Raw genomic sequence first — 24,196 nt, forward strand, 5'->3', positions numbered from 1 at the left:
CCTGCAAGCAGCCCGAGGTGAATTCAATGTCACAAATTAACTGGAATATGCTTGCAGACCACAAGGTGAACAGACAGGGAAAACACGAAACAGAACTTCCCCTGGCAAGCAGGCCCAGGCCCCCTCAGCCAAGAGTCCGAACCTGCGAGGGGGGGGGCGAGAGCCACTGTTCACACGTCACCAACCAGCAGCCACAAGGGGGTGGGGCAGGGACCTTTCCAGAGGATCACTGCAGACACACACACCGTGTGGCCCCACAGACCCCAACGAGCTGGCCAGAGACAACACATCTGGCAACCTAAATACTCTCAGACCCAGAGTCTGAACACGGACTGATCGCTGCCCCAGACACCAAGCAGGGCCGGCATGAAACTCCCCATGCTTACTACCACAGACTTCGACAAGCTTACTCCAAAGCTCGCAATTACCCTGGGATGGCGGAGGACACCAGCTGCAAGAACCTTTTCCTCCGAAACCTCCATCCTATTGTAAGTCACCATTTAGGCATTATAGCCTGCCGCACAATGCCTATTCAACAACTGTGTGACCTGACACAGAAGGCCTTTAACAAGCACAAGGCCTCCACTAAAGGTGTTTGTCAGACCCCACTGATTCTGAACTTCACAACTCAGAATCCAAAGTGGGCACCAGAAGGCACCCAGCATTGGCACAATGCAAAACCCTTCTACAGAAAGCCCCTAGCCAGAAGAGGACAGAGCCATCACCATGGCAACAGACCCAGGTTCCAGACCAACCACTGGGAAAAGGCGTCCTCATCCTGCAAACACCACGGTATGTCCAACAGCAGTCCACCACAACATCCTCCTCCACACCCTTCACACAGGTGCCGAACGGAGGCTACACAAGGACAGCTGGACACGCCTACTTCTGGGTTACAGGAGCTGCTGACACTTGCAAAAGAGCTCCTTGAACAAAACTCAACTAAGGAGTACTGAGAAGGACAAACTTCTGACTCCTTGCCTGACGCAACACAGCATCAGACCCCTCCAAGGGAGGAGCATCCCTTAAAACCAGTCGACACCCCAAAAGCAGACAGACAACGTTGGATGGAGCAACGGACCCACATGCCCAACAGCGAAACCTCTACCAACACAACTCAGGCAAGCTCAAGTCGGTGCCACCACAAGAGCAAAGTGACACCACAAACATCAGACTTCTGGTGACGATCGAGCTGAACAGAGGCTAACAACCACCTGCTGCCCTCCTTGCCACCATCACTAGGTCAGTCTGAAACTCTCTTCACACTACAAAATCTCCATAACAAAACGACCATCTTACCCAGACCAACTCACTTCAGGATGACAGGTGACACAGCCTCGACACCTGCTGCATAAACTCGAGTACCCGCACCTTGCTACAGCTTACATCACCACAGCACACCAACTGACAGCATCCACCATGGCACCACAACCACTCAAAGAGGCAAACAACAGCCCGTGAGCCACCACTGTCTCCCAGCCATGAGTGGCAGGTGCGTGTCTGATTGTTCTGCACCTTTGCAGTCGCTCGCTGTTGTCTATTGGACGGACAACAACATTCGAAAGGGGATCTTTCAACCATAGGAAAAATATAATGCCCATAAAAATTGACTCTTCTCTAATTAATTAATATAAAAACCTTTCTTTGAATGAACACACTTATCCTTCAGGTCATTGTGTATGTTATTACTGTTCTTGTATATTGTCTTTTGTATTGTATACTGTTTTATGCATGCTTATGATAGAACTACTCGTTCATGTAATCTTACCTATACCATGTTTATTATCTATGAATTCGTCTTCTGATGATCTAAACGAGAGTGTATATTATATGTTGGTACATAGGCAACATATTAGTGTTCTACGAATCTTTAGTAATTTTTGCATCAACAACCAGTCAAATTACATATGCAAATTACCATGCTCTCAGACAAAGGGTCATAAAACCCCCCAATATTTCCAACCTCCCGCCTGGAAATTCAGCCTTTCTCATTGGTCAAGCCCATCCTGAGAGGCGTGACTCTTCCCAGACTTTAAAGGGCTCATGCACAGTTCTGCCCTCGGTCTTCTGCTGAATCTTCTGATTGCTGCCCGTGTGGAGAGCCTGAGCCGGTGCGGGCGTGACATATCGCCCAGAGAGTCTGCCGTTCTGTTACTTTCTGAGAAGATGAGGATGTGAGCTAGAACTCTCCTGCAACCCTCAAGTCTGCGCCAGGCTTCGGCCTTGTCTTTACATTCACCAACGATCCTTGGATCTCAACTGATATCTCTCATTGCTCTTCATCACCTTCATCTGGGAGAAAACTCTCCCGACCACCACCGAGTCAGAATAACATCTTCTGGAGTTCATCACTTCAAACCCGGAAGAACGTGATCGTGACTCCTCCACCACCGAACCTCCAAACCATCAAGACTTTCATCTGAGAATGCATCCAGACGCTCGTTCAAGGCCAAGGAAATGCAAGTATCGTACATTTAACTAAACGAAACAGAGGTTTAGGATAAGCTGTAGACCCCGTTATAAAACAGCGCTGATGGTTTCACTGGTGGTTAACTGACTAATTTTCCATAACCGCTTTCTCTGGTTTCTCTAACGGTTTCAGTCATCCACTTCCATTAATTATAATTAATTGTAATTATTTATATACATTTCCCTTCTGAGCTAATTTGCTACATGTCAATAACATGGTGGTTTGCTAGCCTCTATGGGACTGACACTGATTTAGGGACCTGCTTAGTAGTGTTGTCAAAAGTACCAACCACGATACCAGTTGGTACTGAAATTTTAAAAACATCCATTTCCTGCTAACATTTGAGTGCTGTTGAGTGGATTCTTAAACAGCACCGATTGGCCATAGTGTTCAAACACTCAACAGATATGACTGTGATTGGCTACAATGATCGCTTCACGCTCTTCACCAAGCGCTCACACAGAAGCACACGGGAGCATTTGAAAGGCGCGTCTATCAGAGGATCTGTCTATGTGCAGATATATTAGGGATCCGCTGAGTGCGGCTTTCAAATGCTCCCATGTGCTTTTGTGTGAGCGTATTTAAAATTTCAGTACCGACTGGTATCACGGTCGGTACTTTTGACAAGACTACTGCTAAGTATATTAACATTTACATTTAGACATTTAGCAGACGCTTTTATCCAAAGCGACTTACAAATGAGGACAATGGAAGCAATCAAAATCAACAAAAGAGCAATGATATGCAAGTGCTATAACAAGTCTCAGTTAGCTTAATGCAGTACACGTAGCAAGTTTTTTTTTTTAAATCATATAATAAATAAAAAGAAAACAGATAGAATAGTAAAAGAATAGAGCAAGCTAGTGTTAGAGGCCTTTTTTGCTTTTTTTTAAATGTATAATAAATACAAAGAAAACAAATAGATAGAATACAAAAAGATTAGAGAAGCAAGTGTTAGTTTTTTTTTTTTCAAGAAAACAAGCAGATAGTAAATAAATAGAGTGCAAATCTAAAAGGGGCAAGTTTTTTTTTTTTTATAAAGAGTAGAATTAGAATAGAGAGTGCTAGAGTTAGAGGGTCAAATAAAGATGGAATATTAGTAATAGCTATGGTTATTAGTAATATTAATAATTACTATAGGAGAAATTAATCAGCCATGATTCACAGCCATATCACCCTGCAGCCCAAGACTGGTTGCCCACTGAAGCTAAGCAGGGTTGAGCCTGGTCAGTACCTGGATGGGAGACCTCCTGGGAAAACTAGGTTGCAGTTGGAAGAGGTGTTAGTGAGGCCAGCAGGGGGTGCTCACCCTGTGGTCTGCGTGGGTCCTAACGCCCCAGTATAGTGACGGGGACACTATACTGACAAAAAGCACCGTCCTTCGGATGAGATGTTAAACCGAGGTCCTGACTCTCTGTGGTCATTAAAAATTCCATGGCACTTCTCGTAAAGTGTAGGGGTGTAACCCCGGTGTCCTAGCCAAATTGTCCCCCTGGCCTTTGTCAATCATGGCCTCCTAATAATCCCCAACCACTTGATTGGCTCTATGACTTTCTCTTCTCTCCACCTGTAGCTGGTGTGTGGTGAGCGCACTGGCGCCGTTGTCCTGTGGCTGCCGTCGCATCATCCAGGTGGATGCTGCACACTGGTGGTAGTTGAGGAGATTCTCCCCTTCTACACAATAAAGCGCTATATAAATACATCATTCATTCATTCATGATTATGGCAGGACAGCTTACTTATAATACAGCTATCTGGAGTTGGCTGTGTTTTAGAGTCCCTTCTTAGAAACATAGCTATTTGAGGATAGCTATGTGCTAACTTGGTGATTGCTCCCCTTCTTAGGGTTTTAAGTAGCAGTCTCCTTGAGCACTTGCCTGGACAGTGCTGTCTCCCCTTTTAGGGCTTTAAGCAGACAGCCCATTGCTGGTGGTCTTGGCGGTTTCAGTAGGTCCCCTTTTCTAGTAACCCCTTCCTAGGTATATAGCCATCCAAGAATAGCTATGTACTAGCCTGGTGATTGCTCCCCTACCTAGGCTTTCTAAGTAGCAGTCTCCTTGAGCCTTGCCAGGATAGTAAAGTCAAGTCAAGTCACCTTTATTTGTATAGCGCTTTTAACAATACAGATTGTGTCAAAGCAGCTTTACAGTATTAAATAGAAAAATAGTGAGTCAATAATGCAAAAGGACAATAGTAAACACTCAATTTTCAGTTAAAGGCAGTTCATCATTGAATTCAGTGATGTCATCATCCAGCTCAGTTCAGTTCAAATAGTATCTGTGCAAACTAAGCAAATCAGAGGCAACAGCGGCAAGGAACCAAAACTCCATCAGTGACAGAAATGGAGAAAAAAAACCTTGGGAGAAACCAGGCTCAGTCGGGAGGCCAGTTCTCCTCTGGCCAGACGAACCAGCAGTTTGTTCCATGCTGCAGCAAAGTCAGATTGTGCAGAGGACTCATATGGTTGTCATTGTCCCGATGGCCGTCTAGGTGACAAGGTCTTCACTGCGGATCTGTCTCTGGGGCTCATCTAGTTGTCCTGATCTCCGCTGAGATTCAGGGCTGTAGAGGTCATCTCTAGGTCCTGATCCACCATCTGGGCTGGATACATACTGGATCCGGGTGACTGCAGTGACCATCTGATCTGGATACAGACTGGATCTGGTGGCTTTTTCTTATTTAACCATAATCATGATATTGTAACTGTGGTGTCTTGCTCAATTTTCCGTGAACAGCCGTGCATCAATCAAAACTGATTTTTTATTTTATTTCAGTTTACGAAATTGTTTTTTCATCAATCGTTTTAGTCTTAGTTTTAGTTTTCGTTTACGAAAATAACCTTGGACTGCAGTGACCATCTGATCTGGATACAGACTGGATCTGGTGGCTACGCTGTCCTCAGAATAAGAAAGAAATAATATTATTTCTATATATGTAATATATATATATATATTATTTCTGGCATCTACGACTAATATTAGCGTAGATGCCATTCTTCTTACGATGTAACAAGTACATCGGGTGTTATGGGAAGTGTTCCCGGTTCTGGTTGACCTAATTAATGCAGCCTAACAATCCTTTAACCGATTTGAATATTAGAAATGTGTTATGTGTAAGCAAGGTTAAAGAGGATAGGCTAAAGAGGATAGTAAGCAGATAGCCCATGCACACTCTGTGATCTCCTTGAGCTCCTACCTAGAGGCTTTCTAGTTTAGCCTCTTCAGTGGTCTTGTGTATCCAGGCTAGTATTGCTCACATGGCATAGCTATCTGAGGATAGATATACTCTTAACTTGGTTTGGATGTCCCTCCTCATCTGGAGATTGGGCTCCCCATTTCTGCCAAGTTATGTGAGCGGCCTGGGGCGTCAGTGGCTTGGCCCCTTTCTGAGGAAAGGTTAGGTGTATGTCACCTCCTTGGTCTCTCACCAGGTGGATGTGGCATGCGCCTCGGCATGGCATAGTTGGCATTTTGTTCCCCAAAGTGTGCGCTAGAGGATGCAGCATGAGTTCCCTAGAAGGGTAATGCCTCGGGTTACGCATGTAACCATGGTTCGCCGAAAGGGAACAAGACGCTGCGTCCCCTTGCCATGCCTTCGGGCCTGCCTGTTACATGTCTCCTTCAGACAACTAAGTTGGTGACGTCTTCAGCGGGACCCCTTTTATACTTCCTGGTGCCCGCTCATGATGTCACGGGCTACATGGAACAATAGAATTGGAGTTTTTTCACACGTGCTTCAGACACCGCTCATGCTGGCAGCATTCCCCAAAGTGTCCGCTAGAGGACGCAGCGTCTCGTTCCCTCTCGGGGATGGTTACCATGGTTTATCTTTAAACATGGTTACCATGGTTTATCTTTTTCCTTGAAGATAAAATTAATTTTAATCTTGTGTTTGTAGGTAGGCATTGCAGCATGTCAGATCGCACGAGCATTTGGCCTTAAAGTTCTGGGTACAGCAGGGACATCTGAGGGTATGCAGCTGGTGCTCAGCAATGGAGCTCATCTTGCATTCAACCACAGAGAAAAAGACTATTTGGATAAAATTAAGGTTTAACTCTTTCTTATTAAGTTTTATGACTTTTTTTTTTTTTTAGAATTTTGCTCTATCGCTCAAGATTTTGGAGTCAAAAGTTTTTTTTTTTTTGGGTTAATGCATTAACTAAAATGAACTAACAATGTTCAATATCATTTGTATAGTGTTTATTACCTTTGTTAACATTAGTTAATAAAAATCTCATTGTTAAAGGGTTAGTTCACCCAAGAATGAAAATTCTGTCATTAATTACTCACCCTCATGTCGTTCCAAACCCATAAGACCTTCGTTCATCTTCGGAACACAAATTAAGATATTCTTGATAAAATCTGAGAGCTCTTTGATCCTCCGTAGACAGCAATGCAACTGCAATGTTCCTAGGTCCAGAAACGTAACAAGGACATTGGTAAAATAGTCCATGTGACATCAGTGGTGCAACTGTAATTTTACGAAGCTACGAGAATACGTTTTGTGCGCAAAGAAAACAATAATAACATAATTTATTCAATTCTTCACCCCGAGTTACCGTCTTCCACTATTTTGGAGAGTATCCACTTAACTTCATGATGAACGAAGGTCTTACAGGTTTGGAACGACATGAGGTTGAGTAATTAATGACAGAATTTTCATTTTTGGGTGAACTAACCCTATAAGTATTACTGTTTTTTATGTTTTTGAAATAAGTGTCTTATGGTCACTAAAGCTGAATTAGTTTTATGAAATATATATTATTGCAATTAAATAATAATAATAATAACAAATAAATATATAAATGTTTACATAGTGTATACAGTAAATAAATATATAAATGTATAAAAATAATTGTGAAATATGTTAAACTAAAATCAAATGTGAAGAGAACAGATAAAGAAGGGCCAACAAAATAAACACATAAATTAAAAAATTAAAAACAAATATAGGGTAAAAACTCGTCATGGTATGGTCATACCATACCACATAATGTAGATTATAATATAACAATATGGGGTCCAAATGCAGTGCAAAACATCCATTGTGGAGTGAATAATACACACAAGTAACTCCAAAAGAGTAATCTATCTTATAATTTTATTCCAGCCATAAGAGGATAAAATTTTTATTAATAAAAGAGACCCTCAAAAAGGTCATTGTAACAAACGTTCGTAGTTCGGGAAGAAGGAGGCGGGAACCTGCGAACATTTAAGATTTTAATAATAAAATAAACAAACACAAAACAGCGTGACAGCCCCTCGCGGACGACTTACAAACAAAACCAAAACACAAAATAAACTCCAGGCCTGGTCCTCTCTCATCCGACACTGTCGTCACTCCTCCTTTTTATCCTTCCGGAGCTCCTCTGTGAGACTCGAGACCGGTGAGTGGTGCAGGTGTCGATCATTATCAATTACTCCACCGGCCTCGCTCCGTTCCCACGGCTTTCGGCCCCGCCCCCACTCGTCACATACCCCCATCGCCCCTCGCAGGCCGGGGGGTACTCCCGAGACTGCGCTCTACTAATCTGGTCTTGATTGCACCTTGTGGTGAACCCTCTTTATTTGCTCTTGTGAAGTGTTCTCTTGATTGTAGACTTTGACAGTGACACGCCTACCTCCTGGAAAGTGTTCTTCACTTGGCTGGATGTTGTGAAAGCGTTTTTCTTTACCATGGAGAGGATTCTCAGATCATCCACCACTGATGTGCTACGTGGACATCCAGGCCTTTTTATGTTGCTGAGCTCACTAGTGTGTTCTTTTTTCTCAGAATGTATTAAACTGGTGATTTGGCCACTTGTAATATTCCTGCTATCCCTCTGATGGATTTGTTTTGTTTTTGAAGCCTAACAATTGTCTTTTTCACTTGTATGGAGAGATCCTTTGACCGTATGATGTGGGTTCACAGCAACAGCTTCCAAATGCAAATGGCACACTTAGAATCAACTCCAGACCTTTTACCTGCTTGATTGATGTAGAAATAACGAAAGAATAGCCCATGCCTGTCCATGAAACAGCTTTTGAGTCAATTGTCTAATTACTTATGGTCCCTTGAAAAAGGGGTGTGGTAAATATTAAAGAGCTGTAATTCCTTAACCTTTCCTCCAATTTTGATGAGAATACCCTCAAATTAAACCTCAGAGTGTGCACTTTAAGGCCACATTCATTATATAATTGTAACTTGAATATTTTTGGTCAGCAGTTAAAATAACAACAAATGTGCCTGTGTCCAAATATAAATGGACCTAACTGTATAATCCTATTTATTATTTGATTAATAAATTGACGCGGGTGGTGAAAGATAAACACTGACATTCTAAATTCGGATGGCAATAAAATGACTGATTACCCCCTATAAATGGTGAAAATAACTTACGTCCCCATGAGAAACAATTATCGTCCAAATAGGGCTTTAGTTCATTAAGATGAGATTCAATCTAGTACTTAAAGCAGCTGGTGGACACACCACAAACAGACTGCTACATACTGACTGATACTTTGATATGGACCCCTGCTCTGTTCAGGGACTCATTCCATTTCTGTTAAACAAATGTCTGTGAAAATTGTTATTTATGTCTCAGTTGTTGAATCTTTTTATGTCCATACAAATATTACACGTTAAGAAATTTGATGGGGGGGAAAAAACTTTCTTCTTATTATCAATGCTGAAAACAGTTGCTTAATAATTTTGTGGAAATTGTGATACATTTTTCATGATTCTTTGATGAATAGGAGGACGTTCAAAAGAGCATTTATTTCAAATAGAAATCTGTCAAACATTATAAATGTCTTTACTTGCACTTTTGATCTATTTAATGCATCCTTGCTGAGTAAACGTATTAGGGCTGTGCAATTAATCGCATGCGCATAACGTCAGTAAAGCCGGTTCCGTGATTGGTAGTAAATTGCCATCACCTGCTTTTAGATGGAGCGGCATTTAATACACAGAGCCGTAGTTCACTGACAAGCTAGGCAATATCGCGTTCATAATCGAATGCGATTCATCTGCGATTATGAACGTGATATTGCCTAATTGTCAGTGAACTACGGCTCTGTGTAGTAAATGCCGCTCCATCTGAAAGCAGATGATGGAGATTTATTACTAATCACAGAACCGGCTTTACTGACGAGATGTGCATGACAATCGCATGTGATTAATTAAAATGTATATTTAAAAAAAAAAAAACTTTCTGACCCCTTTTCTGAAAAACTTTCTGAAATTTTTGAATGGTAGTCTAAGTCACACATTGCACAGTCTAGTCTGACTTTATCATGGATATACTTTATATACAAATAGTTTGTGTTTGTGCAATTTTTTTATTTTTCTCCTGTGTTTAGAATGCTACCAGTGGACAAGGCATGAATGTGATCATTGAGATGTTGTCCAACGTCAACCTCAGTAATGATCTTCAGTTGCTTGACTTTGGTGGCAGAGTTATTGTAAGTACCCTGTGTTTGTTTAGCAAGTGTTTTGAACATTTTTGTTTTTGTTTTCATCATATTGTTCTTCCTTTCAGATTGTTGGCTCTAGAGGCCCTATTGAAATCTACCCCAGAGACACCATGATGAAAGAGACCAGCATCATTGGTGTGGCTTTATACAATACATCTAATGTACGGTGGGCTTCCTGACATTACATATTTAACATTTTCTTGCTTTCTAGAATTTATGCTTGGCATATAATGCATTTATTCATCATCACCTATGACAAATCTTATTTTGCAAAGGATTCATGGTAAGATACAGACAGTTTTTCTTTATCCGTGTCTTTCACAGAAGGAAACAACCGAGTGTGCCGCAGCTCTTTTTGCAGGAATGGAGACAGGCTGGTTGAAACCTGTCATTGGTCCTGAATATACACTTGATAAAGCATCCCAGGCTCATGAAGACATCATCAACAGCCCTGGAGCCAGTGGCAAGATGATTTTGATCATCTGAAATTATGCAGGAAGTAAAAAATCCGATCCAATGCAACATAAATAAACTGTCATTGCATTAAAGGGAGTGTCTTATTTTGTGTTCACAGAAGAAAGAAACTCATACAGGTTTGGAACAAAAATTAAAATTCTGCCATCATTTAGTCAGCCTCATATTGTTCCAACCCTATATGAATTTCTTTCTTTGCTGAACACAAATTAGCATAGTTTGAAGAATGTGGGTAACCAAACAGTTGATGGTAGCCAAGAATGGGGAAAAAATTCTATGGAAGTCAATGGCTACCGTCAACTGTTTTTTGCTACATTCAGCTACATGATATTTTCATGTATGAATCGCATATATGAAACAGACCATAGAGACCTGTTTTGTGGAAATGAAATTAAATAAACATAATTAAATCTTCAAGTCAAGTCACCTTTATTTAAATAGCACTATATGCAATATCAATACTGTTACGGGGCTGACAAGACGTGAGACATGCAGATCCATGTGCAAGCGGGAGTTCACAGACGGCCTCCATAGCCGTGACAGGACAAGCAGAGGATTCATAGATGGCCTCCTTAGCCGGAACAGAACAGGCAGAGAGTTCATAGACGGCCCGGCGAACAGAATCAAAAGGGCAAGACTAAAGTGATAAATCCAGGAAAACAGGCAAAGATCATGGACCGGATACGTAACAAATACAGCTTTAAAGGGATAAACAGGAAAATAATGGTTAAATGATGGCTCAGAGATCAATTCTGCTGTAAAGCAGCCCTGAAAAAATAATAGTGTCAGTTCAGTGGTGATTCAGTTCCATTCAATTACTGTGTAAAAATCATAGATTATGAAAGTAGTTCAATTCAGCTGTAAAGCAGCTCTGGAGAAAACTATGTTGTCATCCATCTCAGTTCAGTTCTCTTCCAATAATGTCTGGACAGTTGATTGAATAATATTACTCAATGTTATGTGTCCCCAACTAAGCAAGCCAGAGGCAACAGTGGCAAGGAACCCAAACTCCATCAGTAACAGAAATCGATTTTTTTTTAAAACTCAGGCTTAGCTGGCTGGCCAGTTCTCTTCTAGCCAGGCAAACCAACCTGGTGTGGTTTAATTACAGGCTGCATCACAAGTCAGATTGTGGATTGATATCATTCAGAATATTCATCAAATTCCTACTGCTTGAATATTGGGATACTTCACATGGTGAAGGAGTCGAAGCTGGCCACAGGGACTGTGTAGATGACTTGTCAGGTTCTCGTGGTCTTTACTGAGGATCTGTGCCGATAGCTATTGTGGCATTGAGGTCTTTACAGGGGATTTGTCTCTATGGGCTCGTCTAGGTGTCATGATCTCCACTGACATTCAGGGCTGTTGTGAGCTGTCGTCATAAGGTGCAGGTCTACCATCTGATCTGAATGCAGACTGGATAAGGTAACCCAATAAGGATGAATCAGAGAGACTAATATAAGAATACATTGGGTCTTATCCAAAGTGTTCCCGGTTCCGGCTGACCTAATTTATGCAAGCTAAAGCTGAATGCAAGCTAAATGTGATCATGTGTTATGTGTATGCTAGTTTAAAGAGATGGGTTTTTAATCTATATTTAAACTGACAGAGTGTGTCTGCCTCCCGAACATATTCTAGGTATTATCAACTGACCAGAATCTGAGACCATAATATACGTGAGGGGCTATAAAGCGATAAGAGCTCGCTTAAGTACTGGGGAGCTAAACGATTTACAGCTTTTTAAAGCTGCAGTCTGTTTGAAAACCTGGAATTGCAGTTACTTGCGGAATTATCTAGGTGCAAATTATTATTATATTAATACTTTATTCTCAGATTATTAATGTTAACAAAATCAGCATTGCGTGACTATGAGTATAGTGTGTGTGTAGATTTCAATTTCTATTTACTTCTCTCTCTCTATATATATATGTATGTATATGTATATCAGGTCAGTAAGCCTAGTAGATAACTTCTTTATGTTTACAGACGTGACGTAATGACGCAGCAGCATGCTCGAATTTCCCATGAAAACCTAACCGTACCACTCAAATTAGAAAACATTATTATAAGATAACCGTTGTGAATCGGGCTAAAGTAAGGCGATAGTTTTGAACACTGGCTGGTTATGTACTTGCTCAAATATTGATTTTGGATCATTTTTAACCAAAAAAATTCGCGGACTGCAGCTTTAAGTAATCAGAAGGATTTTAAGATGTTTTAAAAATTTTAAATGTGATGTTCAATAGGGAGCCAATGTAGTATTGACAGAACTGGGCTGTTGAGAAGTCTAGCTGCTGCATTTAGTTGTAGGAAATTACTTCTCATCCAATTTTCTATAAATAACATGAATAGTAAATATTAGGCAAACAGAAATTAAAGAGATTGTTCATCAATCATTTGCTCACTCTGAAAGTTGTTCCAAACCTGTATGAGTTCATATCTCTTGCTGAAAACAAAAGAGGATATCTTGAAGAATGTGGGTAATCGAACAGTTGATTGTCTCCATTGACTTCCATAGTATGTAAAAAAAAGTATATCATTACATAATTTCCATTTTTTGGTAAACTGTCCTTTTAACAGGCCTCAAAATGGTATTTCCATTGTACGCATTACAGATTTTAATAATTAGCAGATGATCAACACAGCATTGTATTGTAATAATTTGACAGCTGATTGTCCATCAGTTTAGGGCTGCCTCTGTGTAAAAAAAAATGGAACAATGTAAATAAGAACTTAGAACTTAAGAAAGTGTCTTTGTGACTGTCAAGCATCAGTGCTGAACACTACTACATTTCTGAGATCAGGTAACATGCTGGTTCAACACGTGCCCCATTTGCACTGAGATCACTCACTGAGACACAGCATGACTGTATTACAGTGGAACCATTAAGAATCTAATACTGAGCAAAGGTTTAGAAACTTATTTGGACCCTCAGCACATGGATACGAGTGTTCGACATTTTGCTGCTCCATGTGTGGTAAGCACAGAGTGTTTGTATGTATTGATTATGTGATAAAAATGTAATTTGCTTAACTGTAAAATGTTTAAAAACTTGGCTTGAATTTAACCCAGGATAGATAGATAGATAGATAGATGGATGTTATTTTTTTATGTATTTATGCATACATCCATTTACTTCTCTCTCTCTCTATATATATATGTATATGTATATCAGGTCAGTAAGATATTTTTTGAAAGAGATTAATAATTTATAAAGGAAGCATTAAATAGACAGTATTAGTGACAGTAAATACTTTTACATTTTTACAAAAAATATCTATTTCTAATTTCTATTAATCAAAGAATCCTGAAAAATTTATATAATTAATTTATTTTATTTTTGTACTGAGGATTGTCAGTGTTTTGTGTTCAATTTGGCTGTATTATGTAAATTAAGATTTAAAGCAAGACATTTCCTCAAAGAGGAGTTAAATAGTAGCTGTTTGAGATGTGAAACTATTATCAGTCGCTTTCTTATTTTACAGTTACAGTCAAAGAATATGTGGCAGGTGTTGCTAGTGTCCTCACACACTATACAGAAAGCAGAATCGCCTCCACAGAAGGAATCAGGTGAAAGATCATGCATGTTTTATAACTTTACCTTCATCATCTGTCTTGGCAGTCAGCATCTCCTGGCAACAGAGGTCAGGGGAGCGCAGCATCAGGTGCAGTTGCCAAAACAAAAGAGAGAGAAAAAAAAGAATTAGTTATGACCAAGTACTAGTCAGTGAATGTAGATCTGGACTAAAGAACTCTGTTGTACTTTTGTTGACAAGTCCTTGCTTTTTGCTTTGTTTTATATTATTTTGTATAATTGTTGTTGCTTGAAAAAAGCTGATCAAAGGCCATGAACCACATAAGCCATTTTGGAAATCCAACACTATCTGACATCAGTAAATCATGAGAAGTATGTGCATATTGTTGTCTCACAGTGCTGAAAAAAAACTGTCAGACTAGCATAGGTGAACACTATACTAATGGTTCCTCTCAGGTGTCTGCCTTCTACTGATGGTGATCTCTCAAGTTCAGCTGTCATTACTCTGCCCTTCTTCTTGTGTGGTGTGTTCTGAAGATGTCATCATCTGTCATAAACTCTTAAACATTATTGGTAAGTAAATTATGTGGTTAAAGAACTTTGTCTGTTTGTTTTTAAGATAATTTTAAAAGGATGGTTCACAAAAACAAGAAAAGTTGAAATATTCTTCAAAATATCTTTTGATTTACTCATGAGGGTGAGAAAATGGTGACAGAAATTTCATTTTTTGAGTAAACTATCCCTTTCAGTACACTGAAAACTGTTGGAAGTGCATTTTTAACCCTGACCCCTTATTTACACTGCACACGTCTGCGGCGCGTTACGGCTCCGAAGAGGTTTTGTTACGTCCTCCACGCGGTGCCAACTCACACCAGAAGCGGATCAGAAGCGCAGCGGTAGGATTCGCGAGACCACGTGATTTGCCTGTCCCGCACAGAATTGCGGCAGAAATGTAATCCCATAGTTTCACACCGCACGCGGAAGCAGCGCGGTTTTTTTTTCGGCGCCCATGTTAACAGATTAGAGCATTCCCACCGCACGCAGAGGCGGCGAGGCAGCGCGTAGCAGGAGCAGAGCAGAAGCGGCAGTGCCGCGATAGTTTCGGCGCCGAGTCTATTTTTGCTGCGCCGCTTACGCTGAATTAAAGCCACAGTGCATTTTTCCTGATCAAAATTGACCTGATTAACATGAAAAATGACACATTTCACTGTAAAATCATGTGAGGTGTTTCGTGTTTCACAATCACGGGGTAAAAGGCACACAGTATTGATAAATACTTTAGCTAAAATATTTTTTTATACTAATGTATAAGTTAATACTTGTTCAAAACAATCACTTTAGCAAAGTTTGTACTAGGCTATTTTCTGCTTATTTTGATAAATAATGTTCAATAAATATACTGTCATTAAAATGATAATATAAAAATATATTTTAAAATACAGAAACAAAACAAAAAGTAAAGATTCTGAAAGCATTGAAGGAGATCCCATAAGTTAATATAGATTTACAGTAGTAACAGCAAATTATATGATATGATTAATATCATGTTTTTAAATATGATGGTTTCATTATATCATTATATCATTATAAACATGGTGATTATCTCTAAGGTGGACACCCAACATAATAGGCTATATGATATTTGCCATCTGAATCTAACCATGTGTCATGTCAACAATTGGAAAAGTCATCCATCTATTAATTATCATGTTAATTATTGTGCCTTTCGCCCCAACAGCAGGGGCGCTTTTACCCCAAATACCATACTTTTACATATTCTTCTAGTTATTGAAAAACTGTTGCTTTAATTATCTTAAACCAAACTGATCATCATTAGGAAGACCTTTGTCTCAAAATATATTCAATAAATTTAGCGATTCTCATTTGCTACTTAAATCTACAACATTAAAAAAAGAAAAAATATATAGAGTTAGCACAGAATCAACTACGAAAACACATCACTGTCAGGAGTTATTGCCCAAACTTCAAAGGCCTGTTTAAATTATTAAAACTAGAGGAATTTATTAACTTTAAGATTACTTTTTATCATGTAAATTATATGTACAGCATGTTATATGCACGTGACAGAGGGGAACGCGGCCGCATCACAGCATGCTGCCCATATCAAAGCACATGACAGACAGTTGTCGGAGAACACATGAAAAGCGTGACCGAATGAACGATACTCGTCTGTATTTGCAGTAAACAAGCCGCGGTTCAGCTGCGCGACAAACGCTGCCAGTGTGAAAGCACAATGGGCGCGCGCTGCTCCCGCTCTGCATACGCGCCGCTTCTGCGCTTCCTCTGCTCTGCTTACGCGTGCGGTGTGAAATCGGCCTTAACATGCGCGCCGAAAAAAATACGCTCTGCTTACGCGTGCGGTGTGAAACCGGCCTAAATCATATTTGATATGCAATAAGGCCACTAAATTATCAACATAATTAAAACTTTGCTGAAAAAAACTTGTACACAATCTACTACATGCCTTCTGTCTTCTGACTGATAGTTTATACTTTCTTAGCAAGTAAAGAGATCATCTCTCAATCATCATTGTGCTGCATCTTTGCCCCCCACAATAAAAAATACTTTGATCATGAATCTAAGCATTTAATTAATGCATCTTACTATATTATTGGGAGATATAGTGACAACTGCTATTTCTGTACTTTTTATGTAAGTAGTCTATACTGATATAAAGCTTTTTTTGATTAGATTCCTGAAGTATGGAGTTTTGGTAATATAACTGTTTTTATTCATCATATTTAGATGCACCAGGCTCTACTAAAGCTTTGATGCTCACTGATGGACTCATTGATTCTGTGGACAACATGGTCCTCTCTGAATTATCCAACATGACTGTTCTGGCACTCAGCAACAACGCCATTTCTAGCATCATGGAGAATGCCTTTCAGAACCTCTCTTTTCTAACTACGCTGTTGCTGGACCATAACCGCATCTCCAGCCAATCCCTGGACAGCTCCACATTTTCCTGGCTCCACAGACTGGAGACTCTCCAGCTTGGTAACAACAATTTGAATGACATTGAGGGCTGCTGGTTCCAAAGCTCTAGAGCTTTAAAAACACTTCAACTAGAGGGGAACTTCCTCAACTGCTTGAACTCCACAACCTTTGCCCATGCTGATCTGAGGAACCTTGAAACATTGGACTTGTCCAACAACCTCATCGTGTACTTAGGATGTGATAGCTTCAGAGGGCTTCCTCGTCTCCGCAGACTCGATCTGTCCCGCAATCATCTACGCAGTGCTCCAGATGCATTCTCTTATCTGTCATGGCTCTCAGTGCTGAACCTTGATTTGAACCTCTGGAGCTGTACATGTGAGTTGAGAGAGCTGGCCTCATTTCTCAAAAGTTACATTCAGGCTCCTGAAAAAGTCTTGTACAATGGGCAGAGGATGGTGTGTGTGAATACAGATAATGCAGCTGTGCAAGCTGTGCTGGAATTGACTGACGCTAACTGTGTCCCACCAAACAGGAATATAACAGTGGAGGTTGTGGCTAAAAGATATATCACTTCTGAGCAATATATTAGAAATGTTGCTATTGCCATTGTATTTTCATTTTTGGGTGAGTATCTAATGCAAATGCTTGATACCAAAACTTTCTACCTGACTATATGGACTATATGGAGGACATGACTATATAGTCTTAAAGAAGTAGTTCACCAAAACATTTGCTAAACAATTTCTCAGCCTCAGGCCACCCAAGATGTAGATAAGTTTGTTTTTTTATTGAATCAGATTTAGAGAAATTTAGCAACTTGCTCAACAATGGATTCTCTGCAGTGAATGTCCAAACAGCTGATAAAAACATCACAATAATCCACAAGTAATCCACATGGCTCCAGTCCATCAATTAGTGTCTTGTGAAATGAAAAGCTGCGTGTCTGTAAGAAACAAATCCATCTTTAAGGGGTTTTAACTTTAAACTATCACTTCTGGCCAAAACACATGTCCATAATCCATTATAACGTAGCCAAAAATTCTCCCAATCTGTTCTGATAAAGAAACCGATCTATGTTTTATAGCCTGAGGGCCTAAGGTAAATTTTCAACTTTCATTTTTGAGTGAACTATTCCTTTTATTTATTCAAAAATAAAGCATACATATAAGTCAAGGTGATTAAAAGAATGACATTTAACTGTTTTTGTTTTGATTGTTTTTGTTGTTGTTTAATCCAAAAAGTCATGGGGTGTGACTGATGTGCGGAAACAAAAAAGAAGAAATTATATGCTCATGATTGTGCATTGAGGACAATTATTCTATTAAAATATCAGATCATTTTAAGACAAGATAAGATTGGTTTGTTTAGGTTGTAAAATGTTATGTGGTGTGACTGCACAGAAACATAATGCTATTTATAAATTAATAATTTAGGCAATTTTTCATAGATCATTACTTTTTTCCATGAAAAGTTATTTTAAAACATTTTTAAAAAAATAAATAAGATGTGTATACTCACATATTCAAGGTGTATGAAAATATTTTATTTTTACTTGATAGCTGATTAGATCGACACCACATGACAATTTATTAATACAATTATTAAATTAATAAAATATATATATACAGTATATGTATGTTTATATATATATATGTATTTATTTATATATATATTCTGCTTTTAATTGTAGGTGGTGTTGGGATCACCCTGGGAATGATTGTCATTGCATACCACAAACTCAGTAAGAAATTTGAACTGGTGCAGGAAGAAAATAGAGTTGGGGAGTCCGGCCTGGAATCAACCCAGTGGAATTTCTGCCAAGGCAAGGACACTCTAACTAAGTGCCATGCACTGTACAACAGCAACTACAAATCCCATCAACCCTGGGACAGAGAAGACTCTCCTTATCTGGGATCAGACATGCTGGAGAGTCATTTCACCTGTCACAAGTGCAGCTCTTCAGCACATGCGGTAGGAAAGAACAAAAGAGAGATTGTCCTGCAGAAAGCTACTCATGTAGGTGAACAGCTGGCTAATCACCAACAGGAAGGGAATGATAAAAATTCTGTGTTGCAACAGAGGATCAAAGGTAAACTAGCAAGCACACCATTTGCTTTGAAATGTTTTAAAAGTGTCTGCAAAGGAAGAGGTTTTCAAACCTTTTAACTGCCATAGACCCACAAATATAATTACCTTCTTGCTGTATTTTTTTAGAAAATATTACAAATACGCGTAAAATTATTATCTGGAAAAACATTTAATATTATAATATGAATAATAATACATTTAAATAAAATGATATATTTTATAATCTACCATTAATTAAGAATATTATTGGTTACACTTTACTTGAAGGGGTGTGCATAAGACTGACATGACACCTTCATAATCATATTTTAGGAAGAAAACATATAATAGAACAAATTAATGTTTAATCTCATGATTTCCAACCAGTATTTATTACTTCAGTGTTATTTATAAACTATTATATTTATAAATAAATATGTTTGTCATATTTTTATCTTTTTTTTTTTTTTCTGTTTAGTTTTAATTTATTTTTAATTTTTGTTTTTGTTATAGTATAGTTATAGTCGATTGTAACTTATTACATATACAAATCTATATTGCATACATAAGTTATATATAAATCTATATCAGTATTTAAAACTAATCTTTTGTAAACAACCAACTGTTAACTGCATAGCAGCACCTTCCATTTCTTCAATTCCAGTGGTGACATCTAGTTTATTTAGATGTTTTATACCTCTAAGCACATTCTCAAATGTCTGTTTTAAATTACTAATTTAATTCATTTAAATTTCAAATGTCTGTTTTATTCACAGATATAGGTGGACAAAGACATAATGAGAGAGAGAGTTTGGCAGGCATTCCAAAGAACTATCTGGGCAGTCAGGGTACTTCTTCCCAACATCGTGGGGGTTCAAACGACATCTCAGCTGTCAGAATACGGCAGCTGGCCCTCAGTAATCATTTCTCGGCCCTCCAGAGAGCCACATTCAGACCCCCAGACCAAATCCACGATGAAATAACTCAAGGAAATCACTCACTGTTAAAGCACCAGGCTGAGGACATTGGTGCTCAACCGATTTACCAAACCATCGGTTGTCTGCACTGTCATCAGACTTATGATTACAGACAAGCTGAGAGTAACACAGTTCAAAACAGAGCACAAATGTACAATGCCATGCTATACAAAGACAACTTGGGTTATGACAAGTCAAACGCTGGGAGACATGGTGAAAGTCAAGCTACTGAGCTGGGCTTTAAATTAGATTCTCAAAGAAGTGTTACTTTTGATCTAGCTGGGACTGAGGAACATGTCCTCACCACAATGGCTGACAGACACAAAAAGGAAAGCAGGATGAAGGACTTTAAAACATCTGCACAGAAACCCCCCCGAAAGCTGGGTAAGACTAAGAGCAGCACACAAGGACACTTAAAAACCCAGATAACCAGAGGACATGCAAAGAGGACACTGAAAGTTAAATTAAATTTAAACCCCCTTCAAAAAAGCAGAGTTCATCCAAAGTCCACTGACAAAGAAGATATTGAAGAAGACAAGATGTACAAAAAGGGTAAGAAGGAAAAACTGAAAAGCAAAAAGGACAAAAAAGATAAATTAAAATTAAATAAAACTAGCAAAAAATCTAAAGATAACATTGAATGCTCAGGAAGTGAGGAAGAGGAAAATGATACTATACAAGATATCTCTGAAAAGAAGCGTGCTAAAAAAGGAAACAAGGAATCAAAGTCCCTGTCTAAGGATACAGATGATGTCACTATAGAAAAGGGTCAAAATTATATTTCTGTTCAGGGAGAAACTCAAATGGCATCAACACTCCCACTAACACTCAATTTAGCTCTTCCAGATGATCACAACTGTCTTACAGCTCCATCTCACCCCGACGATCTGGATTCCAGTGACACTCAGCAGCTATCCAATCCAAATATTGCACTTCCTGTGAGTGAATCCACTGCTCCACAGGATGTGGTGGATCAGTCCAGCAGTTCAGACCTGATTAGCTCTGGTGCACCTGTCATCCAAGTGTATGTATCTTTAGCTGAGGGCTCACCAAAGAGGAAGTTAAGACTCATTTTACCCGAAAAAACAACCAACAGGCCACAAACATCACTCGATAAGAAAATCCGATAATGTTATTCCTTACAGATAATGTAACAGATAACATGCACAGCTTAGTTCATTTGATAAATGTCTGATAAATATGGACTTTTAATGAAGTGTAGTTTTGTTTTAAGTTATTTGCATTTTATTATACACAAAAAGAAATGGTGTATTTTTTTTATTTTTGAACAATAAAATATATTTTATTTTAACAATAAAACTTTTTTCACTCAGAAATTGCTAGTACATTTCACAAATAGTTAAAAAAGAAACAGCAACTAACATTGAGGTAAACCTCAAATTTTAAAGTAGAAAGGTAGCATTTTCTTTTTAAACACTCAAATAATCTTTTATTTGCACCATTTTAAAGAATATGGTTTTTTTTAATGTACAGTACATATGTAATATTATATGTATCATACAAGCAAGTATTTTTGTCTGCAAGGCCACAGATATGGAAAATCTCCTTGTCTTCTGTTACAAATAAGTGTGAGGAGTTTGTTGTTTAATATTTGCATAGAGGTGCAAACAAGACAGCAAGAATACAAAGTGCGGCCTATCACACCATTTTATGGTCTGCAGATAAAAGGCAGTTTGGACCTCAGAGAAAACAGAGTCATTGTGCAGCTGCACATTGATGCAATGACTCGTTGAGTGAACATTTAGATATCTGATATTGCAAAACAATGGAACAAAAAGATGAAAAGAACTGCAACAGTGAGGAGGAAGGAGAAAGAAAAGAACCAAAAACATTTCTGGGGATCTTTACAAGAGAGAAGTTCATCATGTTATGTGTTGTTATCGGACTGATTGCACTTCTTCTCATCATTACCTTAACTTCAGTGTTTGTGATCACAAGATCAGGTATGGAGACTCTTCGGTGTTTTTGAATATGTTACAATAAACTGTATGCCATTAAATCTCGCTTGATATAGAGTTCAGAATGTTCCATATGCATCACCATTGATCAGGTACATATTATGAAATTGTATGCATTAGGAAATGTCAGAGTAAATTTAAAAAATCAATACTGATTTGTCCTGTTAAATGTTGTTCAATTTGAATACTGCTTGTGCGTGATCTCAGATGCTTCAGTCGACATGGAAATGGAGCCTTTCCCATCTGATGGAGACATGCTTGAATTTCTTCTCCAAATTGGAGAAATTCAGGAGAAAGATGGTCTTTATGCAACATGGTATCATGCAGCCAACAATAAATCTGAGATGAACAAGGCCTTGAACAGTAAGAGTGATCTTTTGTTTTATCTTAACAAGATTAACTGTTCAAGGTTGCACTTTAATCAATTCAATTACCAGTTGCATAATAAACTTATTCCTGTGATATGCATTGTGTTAGATAAGAGATCACACCATTTATGTTAAGAGCTCTGATAAGATATGATATAATATTACATATGTTATGTAAGGAAATACCTTAAAAAACTCATTTAACTGAATATATTACAGGTGATGTCATGATCCTAGAGGCTGATGTAAATGTGAAAGGTTATAACACAGCTAATGAAACCAATATTCCCATCATGGCCCATCCACCGGACATATACAGTGACAACACTCTGGAGGAGTGGCTGGAAGCTGTACTAAAATCAAAGAAAGGTGAACAACCTGGAACTGTACCTGGAACATCTGCTTTTATATACAGAAGACATAATGTACATTGCTTTGTGTCTATTCTTCTTTAGGGATAAAGCTGGATTTTAAAAGTATCAATGCTGTGGAACCCTCACTGGATCTGTTGAGAGTAAAAAACCAAACGGGGATCAACCGCCCGGTGTGGATAAATGCAGATATTCTTCCTGGTCCTAATGTCCCTGTTTTCTGGCCAGTAATCAATGCTTCAGAGTAAGTTAAAGGGGTCATATGATGCGATTTCAAGTTTTCCTTTCTCTTTGGAGTGTTACAAGCTGATTGTGCATAGATAAGATCCCTGAAGTTGCAAAGACTAAAGTCTCAAAACCAAAGAGATATTCTTTATCAAAGTTAAGACTCTGCCACGCCCCCCTAAAACGGCTCATTCTAACACGCCCCCACATATCTACCCCACTATGTGGAAATATTTGCATAATCCCGCCGCAAATGTGCACGCAAAGAAAGAAGGCATGGTGTCAGTAACCGCAGTTAGTGTTGAAGCAGCCATGTCAAGGAGACGCTGTGTGTTTCTAGGCGAAAGCAAAAGCACTTTATTTAGCCAAATAATGATCTTTAAAAAAGCATCATATGACCCCTTTAATAGTAAAACATGGATACTCTTCAATTTAGGCAAGTGGCTCTTAATACAATACAATACAAGTTTATTTGTATAGCACATTTAAAAACAACTGGTGTTAACCAAAGTGCTTTACAAAAGCTAAAAGAAAACAGACAGTAAAAAACACAAAATGTTTAAACGATATAGGAACAATACAAGTATGATAAAAAATGAAAAGCCTATGAAATAAGGTAAAATAGAGGGAAAAGCTTGAATCAAATGATGTTAAATGCTGATGAGAATCAAGGGATATTGAAGACCATTGAGAAAAGTACGTCTTCAAGGTGGATTTAAAAATTGACAGGGTTTGGGCGGATCTGAAGCCGGAAGGCTATTCCATAACTTGGGACCGATGACCGCAAAAGTGCAATCACCCCTGTTTTTAAGTCTAGTTCTAGGAACATATTGTAGATCAGAGTCCCCAGATCTGAGCGATCTTGCTTGTGAGGGCGGATGTAGTAGTTCATATAGGTACTGTGGTGCCTGGTTCCGCAAAGACTTAAAAACAAATAAACAAAACTTTTCAATTCTGTATTTGAGCAGTAGTCAATGAAGTGAAATCAGAACAGGTGTGATGTGTTCACCTAGCTGTGGCATTTTGAACTAACTGCAATCATGTGACATGTCTGAGGGGCAACAATAGGCCTATACATAGAGTTACAGTAGTCTAATTGGGATCGTACAAATGCATACAGGACCAGAGGCGTCATGCCCATTCAAGGTGAGGGGGCAAGTGCCCCCTCAGATTTTTGAGCCAAGTGGATTTTGAATGCAACTTCCAAAGGACAAAAAATAGCCGATTAATATTTTCTATATTTAATACAATCACACCGGCGTGATTATAACGTTCAGTGGGTCATATCATCAGCTGCTAAATTCAAATCTGCAT

General features: G+C 38.8%; 3 protein-coding genes across 3 annotated transcripts in view; all 3 read left to right on the forward strand.

Moving 5' to 3' along the window:
• Positions 1 to 10,538, forward strand: part of cryz (crystallin, zeta (quinone reductase)) — a 41,400-nt gene extending 30,862 nt beyond the window's left edge. Inside the window, 4 exon segments of the mRNA XM_016523572.1 lie at positions 6,368 to 6,517; positions 9,811 to 9,912; positions 9,990 to 10,085; positions 10,249 to 10,538. Of these exon segments, the coding sequence (XP_016379058.1) occupies positions 6,368 to 6,517; positions 9,811 to 9,912; positions 9,990 to 10,085; positions 10,249 to 10,410 (510 nt within the window). The 3' untranslated portion in view covers positions 10,411 to 10,538.
• Positions 10,539 to 14,299: 3,761 nt separating this feature from the next.
• On the forward strand, positions 14,300 to 21,069 carry lrrc53 (leucine rich repeat containing 53). The gene is made up of 6 exons (XM_016523547.1): positions 14,300 to 14,306; positions 14,391 to 14,507; positions 16,701 to 17,519; positions 18,586 to 18,984; positions 19,739 to 20,323; positions 20,375 to 21,069. The coding sequence occupies exons 1-6, from the start codon at positions 14,300 to 14,302 to the stop codon at positions 21,067 to 21,069; spliced, it is 2,622 nt and encodes an 873-aa protein (XP_016379033.1).
• Positions 21,070 to 21,668: 599 nt separating this feature from the next.
• Positions 21,669 to 24,196, forward strand: part of fam151a (family with sequence similarity 151 member A) — a 7,125-nt gene continuing 4,597 nt past the window's right edge. Inside the window, exons 1-4 of the mRNA XM_016523562.1 lie at positions 21,669 to 21,903; positions 22,126 to 22,281; positions 22,506 to 22,655; positions 22,742 to 22,901. Coding sequence (XP_016379048.1) covers positions 21,726 to 21,903; positions 22,126 to 22,281; positions 22,506 to 22,655; positions 22,742 to 22,901 — 644 coding nt within the window. The 5' untranslated portion in view covers positions 21,669 to 21,725. The remainder of the gene's footprint in view (positions 21,904 to 22,125; positions 22,282 to 22,505; positions 22,656 to 22,741; positions 22,902 to 24,196) is intronic.

Source organism: Sinocyclocheilus rhinocerous, unplaced genomic scaffold (assembly GCF_001515625.1).
Source record: "Sinocyclocheilus rhinocerous isolate Xijiao unplaced genomic scaffold, SAMN03320098_v1.1 scaffold930, whole genome shotgun sequence".
Lineage (NCBI taxonomy): Eukaryota > Metazoa > Chordata > Actinopteri > Cypriniformes > Cyprinidae > Sinocyclocheilus > Sinocyclocheilus rhinocerous.